This window comes from Solanum lycopersicum, chromosome 1 (genome assembly GCF_036512215.1).
Source record: "Solanum lycopersicum chromosome 1, SLM_r2.1".
Classification (NCBI taxonomy): domain Eukaryota; kingdom Viridiplantae; phylum Streptophyta; class Magnoliopsida; order Solanales; family Solanaceae; genus Solanum; species Solanum lycopersicum.
The window spans coordinates 14,461,266-14,482,160 of NC_090800.1; the positions used below are offsets into that span (position 1 = coordinate 14,461,266).

The 20,895-nt window shown below is 33.2% G+C and overlaps 1 protein-coding gene across 1 annotated transcript; it reads left to right on the forward strand.

The window, feature by feature from the left end:
• The first annotated feature begins 1,076 nt into the window (after positions 1–1,076).
• On the forward strand, positions 1,077–11,231 carry LOC104646101 (uncharacterized). The gene is made up of 8 exons (XM_010319164.2): positions 1,077–1,311; positions 1,393–2,759; positions 2,802–3,008; positions 3,256–3,394; positions 3,748–3,834; positions 4,071–4,264; positions 4,467–4,568; positions 11,004–11,231. The coding sequence occupies exons 1-8, from the start codon at positions 1,077–1,079 to the stop codon at positions 11,229–11,231; spliced, it is 2,559 nt and encodes an 852-aa protein (XP_010317466.2).
• The last annotated feature ends 9,664 nt before the right edge of the window (positions 11,232–20,895 follow it).

Genomic DNA, 20,895 nt, shown 5'->3' on the forward strand with positions numbered 1-20,895 from the left:
TTTTATACTTAGTGAAATTCGTGGGTATAAAATAGGTTGAGTGTTACAGACGTTTCTAAGACTACCTAGAGTGGTGTTCGGTAAAAATAAATCAACCCTCTTTCAATTGGTATCAGAGTACAGTTGAACGATGGTGAAGAACGCAGCACTGTGGGAATTAGCACGAAAAATTAAAGCATTCATTGGGTTTACAAATGATATTTTGGGAGACTCTACGTTTGTGGATTTGTTTGCACAAGTCATTGATTTGAGACTTGACGCTAAGAAAGTTCAAGGGGAGATTGGTGTATATCGACAGAATGTTGATAATCATATCACTGAAATCTTGGATTTTCGTACCACAACTACGCAACAACTTGAGGGACTGCAGAAGGAAAATGAGAACCTTGTGCAGAGTTCGTTGTATATTGTGTCGGGCTGTGGCTATGTTAATTTAAAATCGTATTGAATCATCTAAGGTTAAAATTCCAGAACCTAAGGCCTCTAGTGGTGCAAGAAGTGCTAAAGAACTGGAAAATTTCATTTGGGACATGGAACAGTATTTTACTACTGCAAGGGTGCCCGACCTTGACAAGTTAAACATTACCACAATGTATTTGACGGGTGATGCTAAACTTTGGTGGAGGACTCGAAATGCAGATGATGTAAGTGCTGGTCGTCCTAAAATTGATACATGGGATAAGTTAATAAAAGAAATGTGTGATCAATTTCTTCCTAGCAATGCATCTTGGCTTGCAAGGGATAAATTTAAAAGACTAAGGCAGACGGGTTCGGTGAGGGAATACATTAAAGAATTTACCTCTGTAATGTTATACATACAGAATATGTCTGATGAGGATAAATTACACAACTTCATTTCGGGTATGCAAGGGTGGGCTCAAAGCGAACTTCAGAGGCAGAATGTTAAAGATCTGTCTGGTGCAATTGCTGCTGGAGATTCGTTGGTTGATTTCCAGACGACTCGTCCTTTGACAGATGCTCCTTCCACATCAAAAACTAAGAAAAAGAACGATGAGAAAGGGGAATGGTAAAAGGATAGTCGTATAGACATTACAAATGACAAAGGAAAGGCACAAATGAAGGATGGAAAAGACAGACGAAAGAACAAAGATGGTAATTCTAAAGGTTGTTGGACTTGTGGTGGTCCTCATTTAGCCAAGTCTTGTCCGAACCAACAAAATGTAAATGCTTTGCCTGATGGAAATATGAATCAAAAGGAGGAGGATGAGCAAATCGTGGCTGCAATGGCAAACCCATTGGGATTGTCCTTCAACCATATTACAGGGATTAATAATATTGGAGAAATGTCTAGTACTTCGAATCCTCATTCTTCCCTAATTCATATAGAATTGACACTGAAAGAATAACGTGTGATGGCAATGGTTGATACAGGGGTCACTCATACGTTTGTAGATGTGAGAATGCCTACAAAATTGGGGGTGAAGTTTACTAAAAGCCCTTCCTACTTCAAAACAATCAATGCTAAGGCACATGCCATTGTGGGTATGGCTTATGGTGTGTCTATGTCGACTGGAAGTTGGGTAGGAAAACATAATTTAATTTTGATGCCGCTTGGTGAATTTGAAATCATACTTGGGATTGATTTTCTAAGAAAATTCCAGTTTGTTCCGTTTCCTCACTTAGATGGAGTGATAGTCATGAATGGAAACAATGTTGGATTTATCAAAGGAGTTCATCCATTTGGGAACATTAATAAAGTTGCAAAGAAGAAAGACAAGGGAATGATCTTGTCTGCTATGTCAATCGACAAAGGGCTGAAGAAAGGTGATGACACTATACTTGTTGCCTTGGTCGAAGTGAAATGTGATGTTACGATGGAAGTGCCTGATTGTGTTGCTGAATTGCTTAAACAGTATGCTGATGTTAAGCCGCCTGAATTACCAAAGAAATTACCACCAAGGAGGGCTATTGATCATAAAATTGAGTTGTTGGCTTGTACGGTTGCTCCTGCACAGGCTCCTTATCGTATGGCTCCTAAGGAATTGGTTAAATTACACAAACAATTGAACGAGTTATTGGATGCTAGATTGATTCAGCCATCTAAGGCTCCATATGGTGTTCCTATTTTATTTCAAAATAAACAAGATGGGACGATGCAAATGTGTTTAGATTACAGGGCGCTGAACAAGGCAACTATAAAGAACAAGTATCCGGTTCCATTGGTGCATGATTTGACGGACACGTTGAGTAAGGCATGCTGGTTCACAAAACTTGATCTCAGAGAGGGTTATTGGCAGGTTAGGATAGTAGAGGGTGATGAACCAAAAACAACATCTGTAACTAGATATGGTTCATATGAATTCCTTGTAATGCCATTTAGGCTGACTAATGCTCCGGCAACGTTTTGCAACTTAATGAATAATGTATTGTTTGACTATGTTGATGACATTGTTGTTGTCTATATAGATGATATTTTCATTTATAGTCGAACATTAGAGGAACATATTAATCACTTAAGTTTGGTTTTGTCTCAGTTGAGAAAATACACACTTTATGTTAAGATTGAAAAGTGTGAATTTGATCAAGAAGAGATAAAATTCTTTGGGCATCTTGTTACTAAAAACCAAGTTCGAATGGACCCTAAGAAAGTCCAGGACATTGTTGATTGGCAGGCACCTCGTCATGTGAAGGGTTTGAGGTCGTTTCATGTCTTGGCTAACTATTACAGAAAATTCATTGCTGCTTACTCAAAAAGGGTAGCGGCTTTGACAGATTTGTTGAAGAAGGATATAAAGTGGGTTTGGTCTGGATGATGTGATGAAGCATTTCAGAATTTGAAGAATGCTATTGCATCTGAACCTATACTCAAATTTCCTGATTTTGTGTTACCATTTGAAGTGCACACTGATGCGTCACACAAGGAAATTGGTGGCATATTAGTGCAGGAAGGTCATCCAGTGGCCTTTAAAAGTAGAAAATTGAATAATGATGAACAGCTATACTCAACACATGAAAAAGAAATGGTTGCGGTGATACACTGTTTGCAGGTTTGGAGAGTTTATCTCCTGGGTACTCGATTTGTAGTAAGAACTGATAATGTAGCCAATACATTTTTCAAGACACAAAAAAGTTGAGTCCTAAACAAGCACGGTGGCAAGAATTCCTGGCAGAATATTATTACATGTGGGAAAACAAACCAGGAAAACACAACCAGGTTGCTGATGCGCTGAGTAGAAAAGAAGTGTTTGTTGCAGTACATTCAATTCCAAAATTTGAAACTGATCTCTATGATAGAATCAGGTTGTGTTTGCAAATGATTCATTATATGTTAAATGGATGGGTCAAGTGCAAGATGGCACAATGAGACGGTATTGGATCAAGGACGATCTGCTCTATCTTAAAGGGGAGAGAATCGTTGTACCAAATCAGGCGGGTTGCGCAAAGACTTAATGAAAGAGGCGCATAATTTTGCTTGGGTTGACATCCCGGTGTTGAAAGGATGTTAGCCTTACTGTCTCGTGTTTATTTTTGACCGAAGATGGAAGACAATATAGAGGCATGCGTCAAGACTTGTCATGTTTGTCAAGTTGACAAGACTTGACGTAAGAAGGAAATAGGTTTCTTGCAACCATTGCGTGTTCCTGAAAGACCATGCCTATCAGTAAGCATGGATTTTATTTCTGGATTCCCTAAAGTAGATGGCAAAGCATCTATCATGGTGGTAGTTCACAGGGTTTCAAAATATTCTTTTTTTTATTGCTGCACCTGAACTATGTTCATCTTAAGTTGCTGCTGATTTGTTCTACAACTTTGTGGTTAAGTATTTTGGTATTCCGGCTTACATTGTGAGTGATAGAGATACAAGGTTCACTGGTAGATTTTGGACAACTTTGTTCAATATGATGGGAACTGAGTTAAATTTTCTACTGCAAATCATCCACAAACAGATGGACAGACGGAAAGAATTAATCACTTATTGGAAGAATACTTGAGGCACTATCTAACAGCAAGTCAACGAAATTGGGTAACATTGTTAGACACTGCGTAGTTCTGCTATAATCTGCACAAGTCGTCTGCAACAGAAATGAGCCCTTTTGAAATTGTTTTAGGAAGACAGCCTATCACACCACTAGATGTTGCCAAATCTAAAAATCAGGGAAAGTGTCTAGCAGCATACAGGGTTGCAAGGGATAGACTTGAAATGTTATCTGAGGCACAGGATAGCTTGCGCAAGGCTCAGCGGCGCATGAAGAAGTATGCTGATCAACATCGTCGCTCAGTTGAGTTCAATGTGGGTGACAAGGTGTTACTGAAACTTACCCCACAAATCTGGAAATAGATTGTAAGTAAGACCAGACATCAAGGTTTGATTCCTAAGTATGATGGTCCATTCGAAGTGGCGAAACGAGTGGGCGAAGTTTCTTATAGGTTAAAGTTGCCAGAAAGGTTGAAAATTTATCCCACTTTCCATGTGAATTTCTTGAAACCTTACTTTGCAAATGCAGATGATCCGGACAGAAACAGGTCAAACAGGGCTCCTCCATCAGTACCTACATAGTATGATGCTGAAATTGAGAAGATCCTTGATCACCGGGTTTTGGTCACAAGTAAGAAGAATACTAAGACAGAATTCTTGGTTCACTGGAAAGTCAAGAATGCAGCTGATGCAGTTTGGGTGAAGGCGAACGACTTATGGCAGTTTGATGCTCAAATCGAGGACTATCTTAAAATAGTCTCAATGAGGACATCGAGTTCAAGTGGTGCGGGTGGTCTGTTAGACCCGCAAACTACTTGATCTAACTACATGTAGACATGTCAAGGACTTAGGCATTGGTCTTGACATGGATGATTGCAAAATAGTGCAACACAAGTTCAAGGTGCTTGGGTGTTGGCAAGGCAGCTTGAATGTGCAAGGCTTACGTGCGGGCTAAAGTCATTGGCAAGGCAGCGTGTTGGCTTGACAAGGCAAGGTTGTGAAGACTTGATAATGGCAAGACCAAAGGCTGTTCACGTGAATTGCTGAAATAAAACTAAGTATTTGAGGACAGCTAAAATATTCTAAGTGTTGGAAGCTGGCTGAAATATTCTAAGTGTGGAAATTTAGCCTGAAATATTCTAAGTGTTAGAATATTAGTATTTCGTGTAGATAAGAATGTAATTTGAATTAGATTCTATCTGTTAGAAATATAGTTGTTGGAAACATAGTCTGAACCCTGTGATGACAAGTGTCGTACAGGTGTCATTTGTAACTGCCGCAGGTAACTGCCATATGCAGAAATATTATTAAGGGTGGAAATTTGTCTAAGGCTGAGACAGAGTGTTTTTAGCCTTAGACAGATTCGTGAAGCCTTCCTTTGTATTAATTATCAGATTAATAAAGGTTGGGACAAGTTCATGTAAAGTCTCTTTGTTGTTTAATTTTGCAAATAAAGTATTTCTATACTTAGTCAAATTTGTGGGTGTAAAATAGGTTGAGTGTTACATACGTTGGTAAGACTGCCTAGAGTGTTGTTTTGTAAAAATAAATCGACCCTCTTTCATGTACTAAGTGGAAGGTATGTAAGTTTATGCGGCTTGAAAGTTAATTTCATTCCAGATTTTTAAATTTTTGATGGATCCATGTAAACCTAGTACAAAAATCAGTTCTTTGTTAGTTCATTCAATAAGAGAAAAGTCATTCAACAAGTTTTCAATACATCCCTTTCTTTATATGAAAAGTAAAAGTATTTTATTTATCGATGATATTAAACTGTTCAAAGACTATAGGTACAACTACCAAGATAAAAATGATATGAATTTAACATTTTGAAAGTGGCTAATTTTGAGATATCTACAACCTAACTAATACATATCAAAATCATGACAGGATGTGGTCAGCCTAGGAATAGAATATCAGTTTCAGAAGATAGATATTATTAAAGAAGCTTGACAAAGAAAAATAATTAATTACAAGTGTCTCAGAATCTGCGCATAAAATCCATAAAAGCTTCAATGTTTTTAAGCACAATTTACATGTAAATAAAGAATATTATGTTACTACTAATAAATATTCCATATATAAGCACCAACAAGAAGATACTTGAATATAGAAATTAAAACATCAAGGGTATTTTTAGGATCTAATTCAACATCATAGTATAATAAGTTGCGAACTCAGAAATAAAACATGAATATAAAGTCACAACTGTCTCCTAGATTCCTTGAAGCTATGCCGAATCGTCATCCTCTTTATCACCAGCATCAAAAGAATCATGATCTTGGACCTTTCGTACAATATGACATCCATTATTTGCAAGATCAAAAGCATAAAACACTCGTGATTCTTGATTGGCTAAAATAAAGGCTCATTTATTTTCATAAATCGCTTGCAATTGACACTTACGAAGTCATATTCATCTACTTTAATTACCTTTTGTTGATAATATACATCAAACAACACACATCGAAATAAAACTACTCTTCTCGCACCAGTAAATTGTAATTCAAGAATCTCGGTTAACTCTCCTTAATAACAAATATTTTTATTCTCTTCATCTTTCTCAAACTATAACCACCCTGCAATTTTGTGTTCTCAAGCCTTTATCGTGAATTCACACATGAAATTCATATCCATTTGTAACATAGCTTTTAAAAAATGTCACATATTAAAGAGGAGCACGTGACAATGAGAGCAAATCTTTTATCTTCTTACTCTCATCGTGTTTGTGCAATTCCACAAGCTATCAAATTTAAGTACATTGTTTAGAAATTATTATTCATTAATTAATATAATATACACAAATTCTTAACTTCTCACCTTTAATTTGAACCAACTAAAGAATTGTCTATTCTATTCAATTTCTAAATTATTTTTGGATGTATCAATTGAAATTTGTGAAAATTTTCTGCAAATAATTTGAAGTATAACATGTCATTTTATGGGAGGATATAAATAGTATAAGAGTAACTTATTTGACTGAGTCATTACTTACTCAAAAAATTGTTGAATTTCATCACAATTCTTCAAAATATAAAAATGTGCAAGCTCAAATTTACTTGAATCAAGACTGACTGGTTTGTCACCCCTCAAACATTTTTTGGGTTGAGAAATTTTTTTTAAACCTCCATTAGATTCAATAGAACCACCATCAGAATTCCTTTCATGGTGAATGAATATTTTTCTCCATATTATGCAAATATATTGAACATAAGGCCATACATATAAATAATATATATCCCTATGCAAAACAACCTTCTAGGTGAGCCATGTTATGAATAAATTATTTTAGAAAGTAGAGTTATGGCTCTACCGGATACATCCATCGATATTGGATAGGTACAGTAATCTTAGATTCATAAGCTAAATGAATTTGCAAGTGGACCATGATAACAAAAAATGCAGCGATGAAGATCTTTTCAACCTTGCACAAAGTTATTGGAATTTAGGCTTCTATTTGCTCTAGCTCAGCTACTGTTAAACATTTTGTTCCATGTATCTTAAAAATATTAACAACTCAATAAGTGGTTCAACAACAGATTTGCAGAGCATACCACGTAAAGCAAGTGGAAGTAAATGTTGTAAAATAATATGGCAATCAGGGCTTTTCAATCCTAAAAGTTGCCGAACATTAAGGTTGACACATTGAGAAATATTTGATGAAAACTCATCTAGGACCTTTAAATTCTTTAAGAAAGTGAAGAATTTGTTCTTCTCTATAGGAGATAATGTGTAACTTGCAGTAGGTAACCCATATTTATCCCCTCTCTCTATTGGATGCATAATTCCTTCTTTATCTTCATTTCTTTCAAATCCAATAAAGAATTCAAGTTGTGTTTGGTTTTTCCTTTGACATTTAAAATTGTCCCCAAAATATTTTCGCAAATATTCTTCTAAATGTGCATCATATCTAAATTATATCACAACAATAGAGTATTTAAATATGGAAGATCAAAGAAAATACTCTTCTTGTTCCAATTATCAGCCCTATTCTTGTGTGATATTTAAATCCTCTGCCTTGGATCCTTTGATTGTTCTAGACATTCTTAATCACCTACTTCATCAATAATATAATTACCATATAACATTTTTGGCGGTAAACTTTTCACATTTGTGTCATTGAATGAATCTTTATCTTTACTCTATTTGTGATTAAGAGGAAGGAAGTGTCTATGATGCATATGACACTCCTTTTGACTATTTACCAACCTAGTTGAAAGAGTTTCTTTATTGCAACACGTGCAAGATAATTTTCCTTTGGTACTCCATCCTGACGAATTTCCATATGTTGGAAAATTATTAATGGTCCATAACAAAGATGCATGTAACGTAAATTCTGTTTAGCTGACCCATCAAAGGTCTCAAAAACTCCAGTTTCCCATAATTCTTTTAATTCATCTATCAAAGGTTGGAGATAAACATCAATTGCATCCCTGATACATTCAGGACCAGGAATAAGCATCGACAAAATAAAAGATAAAATAAAATTTTTTTCTTCATGCATAACAAAAATGACAAATTATAAGGAATAAGTACGACATGCGAAATGGTATATGGAGTTTTCAAATTTTTAAATGGTTGAAAACCATCACTAGCAATTCCAAGTCGAACATTACGAGACTTAGTACAAAAAGATGGATAAAGTTCATCAAGTCTCTTCCATGCAACTGAACAAGCTGGATGCCTCATTAGTCCATCATCAACTCTTTCATCATGATGTCATCTCATCAAAGAAGATGTTTTTGAGGACATAAACAATCTCTAAAGTCATGTCTTAAGAGGAAAATAACGTAAAGTCTTTCATGGTATTATTTTACCATGTTTACATTGTGTTTCCCATTGCGTTAATTTTCCTTCCATATAAATGCGCCACACACTTCGCAAAATTTGAGAATCTTATCATCCTTCGAGTACAACATGCAATTGTTGTTGCACGCATCTATATTATCATAATAAAGTCCAAGATTTCGAATTACCTTCTTTGCCTTGTAATATGAATATGGCAAGTTTGATCAATTAGGCAATAACTATTCCTTTAACATCTTCAACAACATTGTGAATGAAGCACTACTCCATTTGCCAATAGTTTAATATGAAGTAACTTAATTAATCTAGAAAGTTTTCTTACTTTCGAACCTTCATATAATGGTTGTTCATAACCATTTAATAGGCCGTAGAATTGTTTTGCTTCAGGATTTGGTTATGCCTAAACAAAATCATCGGTGTTAGTGTTCATATTCTCTTCACTGAAATCGGGGTTGTAAATACCTTAAGAGTTCATGCATTTTATCTCATCATCGTCATTTTCAGTGTAATTGTTCTCTACGAATTCAGAATCTTACTCTGGTTCACCTAACCTCTCCCCGTGATTATACCAAAAAGTGTTACACTAAATTATTTCATACACTAATAGATGTGACCTAACCATCTCACGAGATTTGGAAGATGCATTACAAATCTTGATGCATGGAAAACATATTTCTTGTGTTTCTTCCAATTTTGTAAATGCATAATCCAAAAATTTCTCCACTCCAATGATGTAAGCATTATCAAGTCTATCTTGAACATGTTGCATCCATTCCTTATTAAATGACATAATCTTCATTCAACAAAAAATATTATAAATACACCAACATAATTAAGAAGTAACAATTTATTGTTGAAAAGTTGAAGACGACCCTCTTTCTCAAGATTCTTGGTAAGTTTCAGAAAACTAATTATGTGATTTTAATTAGTTATTTGTTTAGTGATTGCTGCAATTGTAAATTTATACTTTGGTCATGTTTATTTACATAACTAGATAATTATTATGTCTTATTGGGTAGTTAATATAATTCGGAGATATTTAACATTAGAAAGATATTTCAGTTATAACTTTTGAGATAGATGATGGAAATATATATATATATATATATATATATATATATATATATATATATATATATATAAGAGATAAGGTCTGAATAGTGGTCAATTGAAGAAAATTCAAACCAAGTCGTAAGAAGAAAAATATGATTTCGTCGTTCTCCAATCAAACAAAAGAGATGAAGATCATCTTTTTATAGCTTCTACAAGAGAAACGTGTGCTCTATATATGCTAATTTCTCTAACAAACCTTGGTGAGACACACATAATTGGACTCTGCTTAGTTGATTTCATTCAAAGAGAACATGGGAGAGCAGGTGCTTGCAAATTCCTTTAATGATTCCTGAATTTTCTCCAACCATCGCTCAATTGACCGTTAATATCTAAGAGATGTGTGCCCAATGAGCTTTCTGTTCAATTCTAAGAGAAAAATATGGAATGAAGAGACATTATTGAGTCTCTATTTTTATTTTGGCGAAGTGGGAAGAGTGTGTTTTTGGTGAAAAAATAAGAAAAATTAAATTAAAATATTAGTAATGTTTTTAGTATATAAATAATTGGATAGTAATTATTTTAATGTCTGCATACATTTATAAAAATGCTAATATTAAAAAAAATGGATCTTTAACAACTGAAAAAATAATGTAGTTATAAATGCACTTTTAACGACCGAATCAGATCCCTTCGTTAAGAATTGGTCGTTAAAAGCATAGTTTATTCTAGTCTCTACTGCTCGATGGGAGAGGAGTAACGACATAGGGAGGCATAATACCCTAGAGCTTGCAAATTTTAATCAAGTTGCTAGAGTGTGGTTGAAGATAGTATTTAGTGTGTTCCTTCCCTCTAAACACTTGACTGATGTGACTCGGGATAGGATGGTTTTAGTTTACATGTTAATAAAAGGAATGTCTATTAATGTGGGGGCTATTTTGAGACAAAACATAATGATTTTTCGGAATTATTTGAGGTGGGGATTCGGTTATGGGGGTTAATTACCTATTTTCTAAGGAGTCATGAGATTGTGGAAGAGGAGTTGGAAATGACTATTTCTTGGCACCCGGAGTTGATGGCTAAGTTGATTGATGTCACTCGCACAAAGGCACTATACACAGCGCATATGCCATGCTTTTCGGCTTAAGACAATCAAGCTCGCGATGACATTATTATGGCACGCATGTTTGGTATGGCTGAGTTGCAGTAGCGAATTGGTGGCCGCTCAGTTAGTGATGATGCAATGGAGGCTTTCGCAGAATGTTATCCACTGAGGGATAGTGCTGCCTATCAGTACAAGACTAGTCCGGCATTTTCTGAGACTGTGGACGATGATGATCTCACATCTGATGACGAAATGAATGAGGAGGAGAAAAATGACGCTTTGGATGAGGCGAATGCCTTAATGATGTTCGACCGTGGCGACGACGAGCATTAGAGGCCCCAGGCAATATTCCTACCCTTTAACTTTGTTTTTCTTATGCATTGAGGACAATGCTTATCTTTATAAGTGTGGTATAGGGGTATTTTCAGTGTATATAGTTGTTTACCGCTTTATCGAGTCTAGTTTTAGTCTTTAGTTGTTTTTGTTATTTTTAGCTTTTGGGTTCCCCGGAGTTTAGTTTTAGTACTTTTATTGATGATTGTCTGTTTGAACCATATCTGATTATTTTACTGATTTATCGAGTCCTAAAGTTATTTTAGGAGTGACAATTCCCAATCATAGATGGATGATAATTGTCTTAAGGGAAAACCAATCATATAGAAGAGTAGGATAGACAAGACCAACCTTGGTCTTTTGAAACTATGTCCCAATAAGTTAGCCAAACTTCCTGGATAGTTATTCTTAAAGAGATGCAATGACTTGTTGACCTTTTAATTAGCATATGCTCTTATGTTTTACTCAAATGTTGAAATAGGGGCTTAATTTTGTATTAATACTATAATGCAACTATATGAGCATGTTATAACTGTCATAATACCATGTGTGGTGAGAATTGAATTGTTCTTTCTTAAGTTGATATCTAGAACTTTGCTTGTGTGTGTTGAATGAGTAGCTTGTATGACTTAAGGAATGTGATTGAGGCGTTTCATTAAGATAGCCAATTCTTTACTCTGCTTATATGCCTACCATGAAATTACCCCCCTTGTGAAACCGCATTGAGCCTTTAGCCTTGTTCATTTTATAACCCTCATGATAAGCAGAAACCAATTGTTTCATACCATGTCTTTTTGATCCTCTTAAAGTCTTTAACTCACTATGTTAAGAAGAAGGGTTGAAAAATAAGGTAGAATGAGCTAAGGATGAATTGCTACATTGTGTGGAAAAGAAAATCCTAATTTGGCCTTGTTCCTTAGTGGCAATGTGTACCTCGACAGAAAACAAGGGTGGCTATTTTAGGGCAATACTCAAAACATTGACCATGATCCTATCAAGGATAATGTGCACCTTACTCAGATGAAAAGTCTAAAGTTTGGGTGGATAGTGCTTAACTATTTTTAAAAAATGGAAAAGAAATAAAAGGGAATGGAGCAATAAAGGGGTATTCAGTCATGAAGTGTGTACTAGAAGAAAAGAATAGTATGAAGGATGGTGTTTGTTAAATGCTAACATGTGCATTAGGGAGGAGTGATCACTATAATGAATTCCAAAAATTCCCTCCATTACCTGAAGCAAACATTATAACCAAATGAAAGTCCTCTTGATTACTTAAGAAGTACGATGTGAAAGTTTACACACTATGGGCAAGCATACGACTTGTTGAGGAAAGTAAGAATTTTACTTGTCACCATGAGTTGATTATGTTGAGAAAAATAGGCCTTGTGATTTTTGACATTTCTTGACTAAAAGGTTGTAAAAAAACATAAACAAGTGAGGGAATCTATGGCATGTGTAGCAGTATCTAGTTGTTGTGTTGGTATGTAGACTTGGAGAAGAATGAATAATCGAAGAGTCATTCTTGGAGCATGTGTTGTATTTGGCATATATGTGGAATGTTATTGCATCAAATGTAAACTGCACGATCATGATTAAAAAGGTTTAGTTGATTTTAAGGTGAATTTATAAATCCAAGGTTATGAAAAGAGTTGATGGTCTAACGATTGTTTGAGGACAAACAAAAGTCCAAGTGTGGGGTGGTGATCTTAGGCATATTGATATGCCTAGGTAGTCAATTAGGCCCATGTTTTGGTGGTGTTAAAGGATGATATTTAGTTTATTTGCATGATTTTGTGGTTGTTTTCTATATTTATGCACTTACACATATGATTAGTGATTTCAGGAACTCTCAGAGAAAGTAGATTTTGAACGCAAAAAGAAGGAGCAAAGGCAGACGTGCAAATGGCTAAGTATGGAAACACCTAGGGAGGCGCACTAGCAGGCGCGCCGCGTGAAGGCCATATACGCAGATCCATTGTTGAGGCGCCCTTCTAAGTGCACCATTTCTAGGCCTTAAACGTAGAGACATTGTTGAGGATTAGTGGAACGTGTGCCGCAACAAGAATAGACGCTCAAAGGTTGTTCCAGAGCGCGATGGTAGCGCACAGCACCATGCAGCATCAAATGTTCTAGGCACGATAAAGGCGTGCCACCCCAGTCCAGTTATGACTTTTTCATGTTTTAAACATAAACTAGGAGGTATAATTTGAGTAGGATTTGTTCTTAACTTTATCTACTACTATAAATATATCCTGGGGCTTCCATTGTTAGGGTTCAATTTTTGTCTAGTGTGAAGGGCAAGAATCAAGATTATGGCCTTGTTATGAACAATTATATTTTTATTGATTACTAATAGCATGAGTAGCTAAACACCCTGGTTCTAGGGCTGTAGCTATGAATCAATTGTTGAATATTTGAGGTTTCATGAATTAATCTTCTATTATCAATTCAAATTAATTTTATATTCTTGTTTTACTATTTTATGCTTGCGTATCATAAGATAAACATAGTGTCTAATCTTTAATTGACCATATGAGCGATTATATAGACCAGGGAATGTGGAGAACTTGGTTGACCCATTAAATTGAGGAGATTAGTGTCCAGGAGTGACGCCCGGAAGATGAACACCTTGCTTGGTTATCAAATAGGATGAAATATAAATGCTCGTAATAAGTCTATTAATCCTCTCTCAATGATGTAATTAGATAGATAGTAGGAGTACGTGATGAGAGGTGTGTAACCGAGATCATACTATCAACCCTATAAACCATTAATTTGACAATTGAAGTTAGTTTGAAGTCGATAATATGATGCATGACATTCATTATATGTTGCAACCCTGGAATTGTTTTTTTATCTTTCTTGAAACATTATATCAAAGTTATTCATTATTGTTTACTTTAATTTAGTGCATACTAGTCGTAGTTAACCATAAATTATCATATCCTGAATTAGTTACTCGTCTCTTTAATTGTGGAATGAACTGTGAATATAAGTTTATTATAGGTCCCTTGGAAACAATAACTCGTTTCTAAAAAAATTATATTACTTGAGAGACCATGTACTTGCATGTATATTGGGGAACACCAATTAGAATCAAAGGGCATGAAATACATGTTTAATAAGCTCAAAAGGGACTACAGACGGAAAGAAAATTGGGGGCAGGCAACCCTAGCGCAAGGAGGCAGCAACTAACTTCAGAGACAACATATGGTCTCACTCCAGGGGCGTCGCCTCAGCCCCATGGGCGCATATAGTATGCGTTGCGCCAGCCTCTACGCAGGCTATGTTTAACAAATTTCAACTCTTATTTTCTAATCCTATATCATTTTTAGTCAAATTCTTTTCTCAAGTTTTTTTATATTAAATTACCCAAACTAAGAGCACACTAATCCACTCAAAAAAATCACTTCATTTCAAGAAATCATCAAAACCCCAACCAAACAAATTTTAGAATGAACTTCAAGAACACCTATCAAGAACATAAATACTTCAACTTTTGAGAGTGAAAGTATGCTGAAAATGACATTTTTGGTGTGTGGGTGAACAAACCCAACATTATGGAAGCTTACAAACCTCTTGGATATTAAATGCATGGAAAAACTCCGCAACAAGATGCAAGAATATCGACGAATGCTTGATCCTCTCCTCTTTTCTCTTATTTTCTGTTCTTGAACTCCTCAACTAAAACCTAAGTGTATATTAGGATTATAAAACTTAACCTAATACGAATAGACCTCTAAAATATTACTATTAAATGAATTGAATCTGTTTGGTTAAGGAAAAGATCAAAACACCCTTCACTATTTTACAACATAACTTCAAAAGGTCATATCTCACTCATCCAAACTTGTAACTTAGAAAACTTGGTGGCGTTGGAAAGATAATTCAAGGATCTTTCAGACGTACCTCGTAGAACACCTATATCAGTGTGTGGTAGGAGTTATGTTCGTGTGGAGTTGACCCAAAAATCATATTAGCCTAACTCTTCAAAATTCAGATTTTTTTTATTTCCAATTAAGTTCTTTTACAACTCAAGATGCAACATCTACTGACCTGACCTTAACACTAAAGAAATTTTAAATTCCTTGGAAAAGACATACGCACTAGAAGAATGGTTGAAGTGTTAACTCAAAAAAAATTTGGGGTGTTACAATTGCATATATTTTATATTCTTTAAGTTATTCTCTTTTATCGATTTAGGCCTTTTGAAACCTTCAAATAGTATTTAATTTAAAACTTTAAAAATTCTTTTGTATTTCTCTGTTTTTATCTATATAAATTCATTTTTTTGTTTCATGAAACTCACATCCCAAATTATCCTTTTAATTTTATAGTTAAACTAGTGAAGTAATCACCATCTAAAGTATATGATTTATCAAACTTAGCCTGATTATATATCACTTTATGAAAATAAAATGATTTTTCTATTTGATTCATGCTTTAGTTTGACTCGTTGGAGAAGACTTTTGAATTTTTATTGGACATGAAGAAGGTGTCGAACAAAATTTGGAATCAAGTACCGATTTTGTATTTCTTTTTCATTTATGTAACGTTATGATTAAAGTCTTAAGAAGGATGCATATGTTATCTTTTTGCTTCTATGTTTATTTTTTTATCTTTGTCTATTAGTCTTCTTTAATTTAATTTTCTTAAATTATTTTCATAACATTTATTTGAGATTTTTGCAGACATTTTCAAATAATTTGAAATGTCCTAACAAATTTACAACATATTACATGAAACACATGTGCATTGCACGTGTATAGAAACTAGTATTATGATCATTTTTCCCTTACTACAAAGTAAAATATATTAAATTTTTAATTTTATATATATATAAAAGAGAACCAAAGCCCACCTATGTGGTGCCACCACAAGCAAGGATTCTCTTTTAATTTATTTTATTTTCAAAACTAGACTTCCTCTTTCATGAAAAATTATAATTTTTCTGAAAAGTTGTGACATTTATGAAAAGTTGAAACTTTTATGAAAAATTGTAACTTTTGTCATGAAAAGTTGTGATATTTATGAAATGTTGTGACTTTTATGAAGAGTTGCTACTTTTATGAAGAATTGAGAATTTTATGAAACGTTGTAACTCTTCCAAAGAGTTGTGACCTTTCCTATAAGAGACAATAATCATTTTCTATAGTACCCTTTTTGTCTACAAATAGAGGACTAGACTGTGCATTCAGTGGAGTCGATTTTAATAATTCTGTTTCATTCTAATTTTGCATATCTTAGTATGTTTTTAATAATCATTAGTTTATGCTTATTTCATTAAAATTGTCATTTTTGAGTATATGCTTTAAACATTGTTGTTCATGTTTACACAAAGTTAATGTTAGAAGTATTTGTTAGTACAAATTAAATAACAAATGTAAATTGTATAATCAAGCAAGTTTTTTCTACTGAAATTTTCAAGGTATATTAAAAAAAATCCATTCAAATCTCAAATTTCTTCATCAAGAACATTATTCCTTCACATACAAGGATGTGATTTCGTGTTCTTCAGAAAATCCTCTGAGAGTCAATAACTTTGCATGCCCATATTTTTTTGGTTTTTATGTTGTTATCTGTTTTTACGAAATGTTATCAATGTATATTATGATTTCTTTAATGATTGAAAGTTTATTGAAGTGTTAGTAAATTTTTTAAGGTATCTTTTTTCAAAACATAGTAACTTTTCTAGTTAGAATGATTTGTTATCATCAGTGAATATTCCATAGTTTACTACCTTTAATGTATATTTTTCCTCGATGCTTTGTTGTCTCCTTACAATTGTATTGATTTTTTTTGTTTAGTATGTCTATAATCTGACTATGATAAAGACTTTCATTCTTTGTAATGTTTTCTTTTTTTGCTTTTCATTCTGCTCTTCTAAATACTTTTGTTGTAAGTTGTGATTATTTTCTTCAAGCTTAATATGAAGAATATGAAACAAAACCTACTATAAACAAAAGTAACATCTTAAAGATATGTCTATTAATATAGATTTATTATCCTTAATGTCCCACGTCATTGCTGAGCAGTTGAATTATCTAAGGTAGAATCTTTTTTATTTTTTAAATGTTTGAGAATATTTCTTTAAAATGAGTCTAGAATCAAACACGTTTATCAATTTGTACTTCATAATGCAACAATCATACGTAAATATACTTGGAAAATTTATAAATTTTCATTGATGAAGAATTCAGAAGGACCTTCTACAATTTAATGATGAATGAATTTCTTAAGGGTCAACAATATAATTTTTTTGTTGTTCCAAATTTATTTTTCTCCTTCTAAATCTCGTTAGAGTAACAAATTAATAATAATGAGACATGGTTAACATTTGACATTACACAAGTAGATTGTCTCCAAAAAAATTATTTATGTTGTTGCAGTGTAAATTTTAAACAGTCTTAATTTATTTAAAAATCATATTTATCATCGAAAATTTTTCAAATAAATCTATTTACAAAAGGAGTTATGCTAACCATAAAATTATAAGATTCTATATTTTTCATATACAAAAAAAAAATATCAAAAGTGATGTTTAGTCGCTACATAAAAACATCAGTCTCACAAGATAATTATATCATATAACATATAATATGATAAATTATGTAAAATATAAAAACAATTAGATATCAATATATTTTATAATAAATATTTATATATTTACAATTTTTAAAATATGTGCCAATGTCAAATCATTTAATTTCTTTAGAAATATTCTAAAAAACTACAATAATTTACTTTTTTCCTTACAAAAGCAATTATAGAAAAGATTGTTCAAAAAGATATAGAGATAACATAGGCCCGCGCGAAGCGCAGGTAAATTACCTAGTTAAATAATATTATTGAACTACATTTTCTTTCAATTAATTTGAAGTTGAAAAGAATTTATGACTTAATTTTAAAATCTGAAGGGGTGCACCAAAAATGAATGACTATTATCAGTTATGTGTTAAATTTTGAAGGTTAGCATCACAATTAATATGCTTATATCCTCCAATTTATGAACTTCAAAGTGATACATCACAACCATGATAAAAATATACTCATACTTAATTGAAATAATACAGTTGTAATAAGGATATATTACTTAACTAGAGGAATTTAAAAGAATCTATTTTTATCTCAAAAGCTACTAAGATGGAGGAGGAAGAATCCTATGTAATCAACCTGACTATGGCACCAAGGGGAGTAAGCATATGAAAATTGTGCAATAATGTTGATGTGTCGTACAATATTTTTAACTATAAATTACTTTTTTTCTCACTAGCATGCTACATTTATTTCTGTCAAATTTTTAAGTAAATTATATTTTCATTATTAGCAAAATAAATTTTTTTTTTGAATCGTTATGAGTTATTTATTTTTGGGTTACTGGTCTAGATTGTCAACTAACCATTAACTTTAGTATATAAAGGTTGCACATTATTATTTATGTTTGTTTGTAGATTACATATGCAAAATAAGGTTATTATTATTGTAATGAGCGTCATAATGTGTATTGATAATATTTCAATCATGGTCATAGATATTCAAATTTATTTAAACTATGAATTAAGATTTTTCTTGCTTAACATATTTTTACATTTATTTTTATCAAATTTGTAAGTAAAAAGATTATATAATTATTAACAAAATTAAATGATCTTTTGTGAATTGCTATGAGTTATAAACTTTTCTTTTACCATCTTGATGGCCAAAATAACAATTAACTTTAGTAAATAAGGTTGTTCATTATTGTGTAAATTAAGGTTGTTCATTTTTGTTGAAGTTTATTTACAACTTATATGCTTACTATTTTTTAAATTTGTACCAAAAAGAAATTAAGAATATAATTAAATTATTTTAATACTTTAGAGTCAAAGGTAGAAATTCAAATAAGGCATCAACGCAAAAACAAAAATTCCAAAATGTATTTGAGGGTTTTCATGGGACAAGAACATTTTCTTTGTTGAACCATATGAATAGTATAAACATTAATTAAAAAAATAACTCAAATATAGAACTTAAAATATTCATATGAATTCTTAAACTTATATACTCAATGATATGGATATACGTGCAAAGTGTGTGCCCAGAAACTTGTTTAATAGATATATACCTAAACGAATAACATCTACACTCTTTTTTTTAATAAAAAAAATTACTGAGAGTTAAGTAATTTTGACTTTTAGATTGTGATCTTACTTGATAATTCTTGAAGTCATGTCATGGAAAATATTGATATTTATAGTAGGGAAATTTTCATATATTGCAAAGAGAAAACACTTAATTAGCTTTCATAGGTATAGTTTATCTAATTGTTGTAACATTCCAAAAATTTAAGACATAATATAGAGACAAACAAGAGTGTCTAAGGGTTAGAGCACTGTTTTAATGTCAAATATAATGAGTATAAAAGTTTTAGAATCAAACTGTCAGCGTTCATGATGTCTGAAATCTAGTTCAAGAGGTGCTAGTGTGCCTTAGACTATTTGACTAGGTTTTAGGAGTCAGAATTTAATTGAATTAGGTATTAAGATGTCTAATACGTATTAAAGTCGGTTTCGGGTTGAAACTCTATGGTACGACTATTAACGGACCAACCAAAGGGTCCTTGAGGAGGACCCAAATGAACCCATTTTAGAATGGATGGGGAGAAATTCTATTCCCAGAGGTTGTATCATTTCTTGGTTTCAAGACTGTAAGATGATCTTTAAGGGGTGTTTATATCATATTGTAAGAGTCAAAGCTTTATACTCCGAAATTCCTCCCATTGAGTCGGTCCCCATGATGAGCGAATTCACAGAAGTATTTCCAAATGATCTTCCCGGTATTCCTCCCAAATGGGAAATTAATTTTGTATCGACTTGCTACCGGATACAAATCCCATTTCAGTTCCTCCTTATCGAATGGCTCCAGTCGAATTGAAAGAGTTTAATGCTCAACTAAAAGATTTACTAGACAGGGCTTTATTTGGCCTAGTGTTTCTTCATGGGGTGCTCCAGTAATGTTCGTGAAAAAGAAGGATGGGTCACTTAGAATTTGTATCGATTAGCATCAACTCAACAAAGTCACAATTAACAACAAGTATCCTCTCCCTCGGATTGATAATTTATTTGATCAACTCCAAGGGCGAGTTACTTTTTCAAGTTTGAATTGAGATCGGGATATCACAAACTTAGGGAGAGAGATGAAGATATTCCCACCATGGCCTTTTGGACTAGATATTGTCATTAGAAGTTCCTAGTAATGTCTTTTGGATTGACTAACACCCCATTGGCGTTTATGGATCTCACGAATAGGGTGTTCCAGAACTATCTTGATGCATTCATTATTTTGTTTTAACGATATTGTGGTATATTTAAAGAGTGAGGGTAATCATATGGGGAATTTGAAGGTTGTTTTGCAAGTACTTAGAGAACCATAACTATTTTCCAAATATATAAAATGTGAGTTTTGGTTGAGGCCGGTGGCATTTCTTGGTCATATTATCTCTTGTGAGGTTGTCGAGGTTAATAAAAGGAAAACGGAGACGATGAAAAATTACCCTAGATCATTGAATCTAATCGAAATTAGGAGTTTCATGGCCTAGCGACTTATTATAGGAGGTTTGTGGATGATTTTGCGTCCATTTCTTCTCCCTTGACTACCTTGACCCAAAAGAATGTTAAATATGAGT

Coding starts and splice junctions, on each gene's coding strand:
- LOC104646101 (XM_010319164.2), top strand. CDS start 1,077: ATGAAGGATGGAAAAGACAGACGAAAGAACAAAGATGGTAATTCTAAA. Junction 2,760..2,801: donor TGAAGAAGGATATAAAGTGG/GTTTGGTCTGGA, acceptor CAGAATTTGAAG/AATGCTATTGCATCTGAACC. Junction 3,395..3,747: donor CGTTGTACCAAATCAGGCGG/GTTGCGCAAAGA, acceptor GTTCATCTTAAG/TTGCTGCTGATTTGTTCTAC.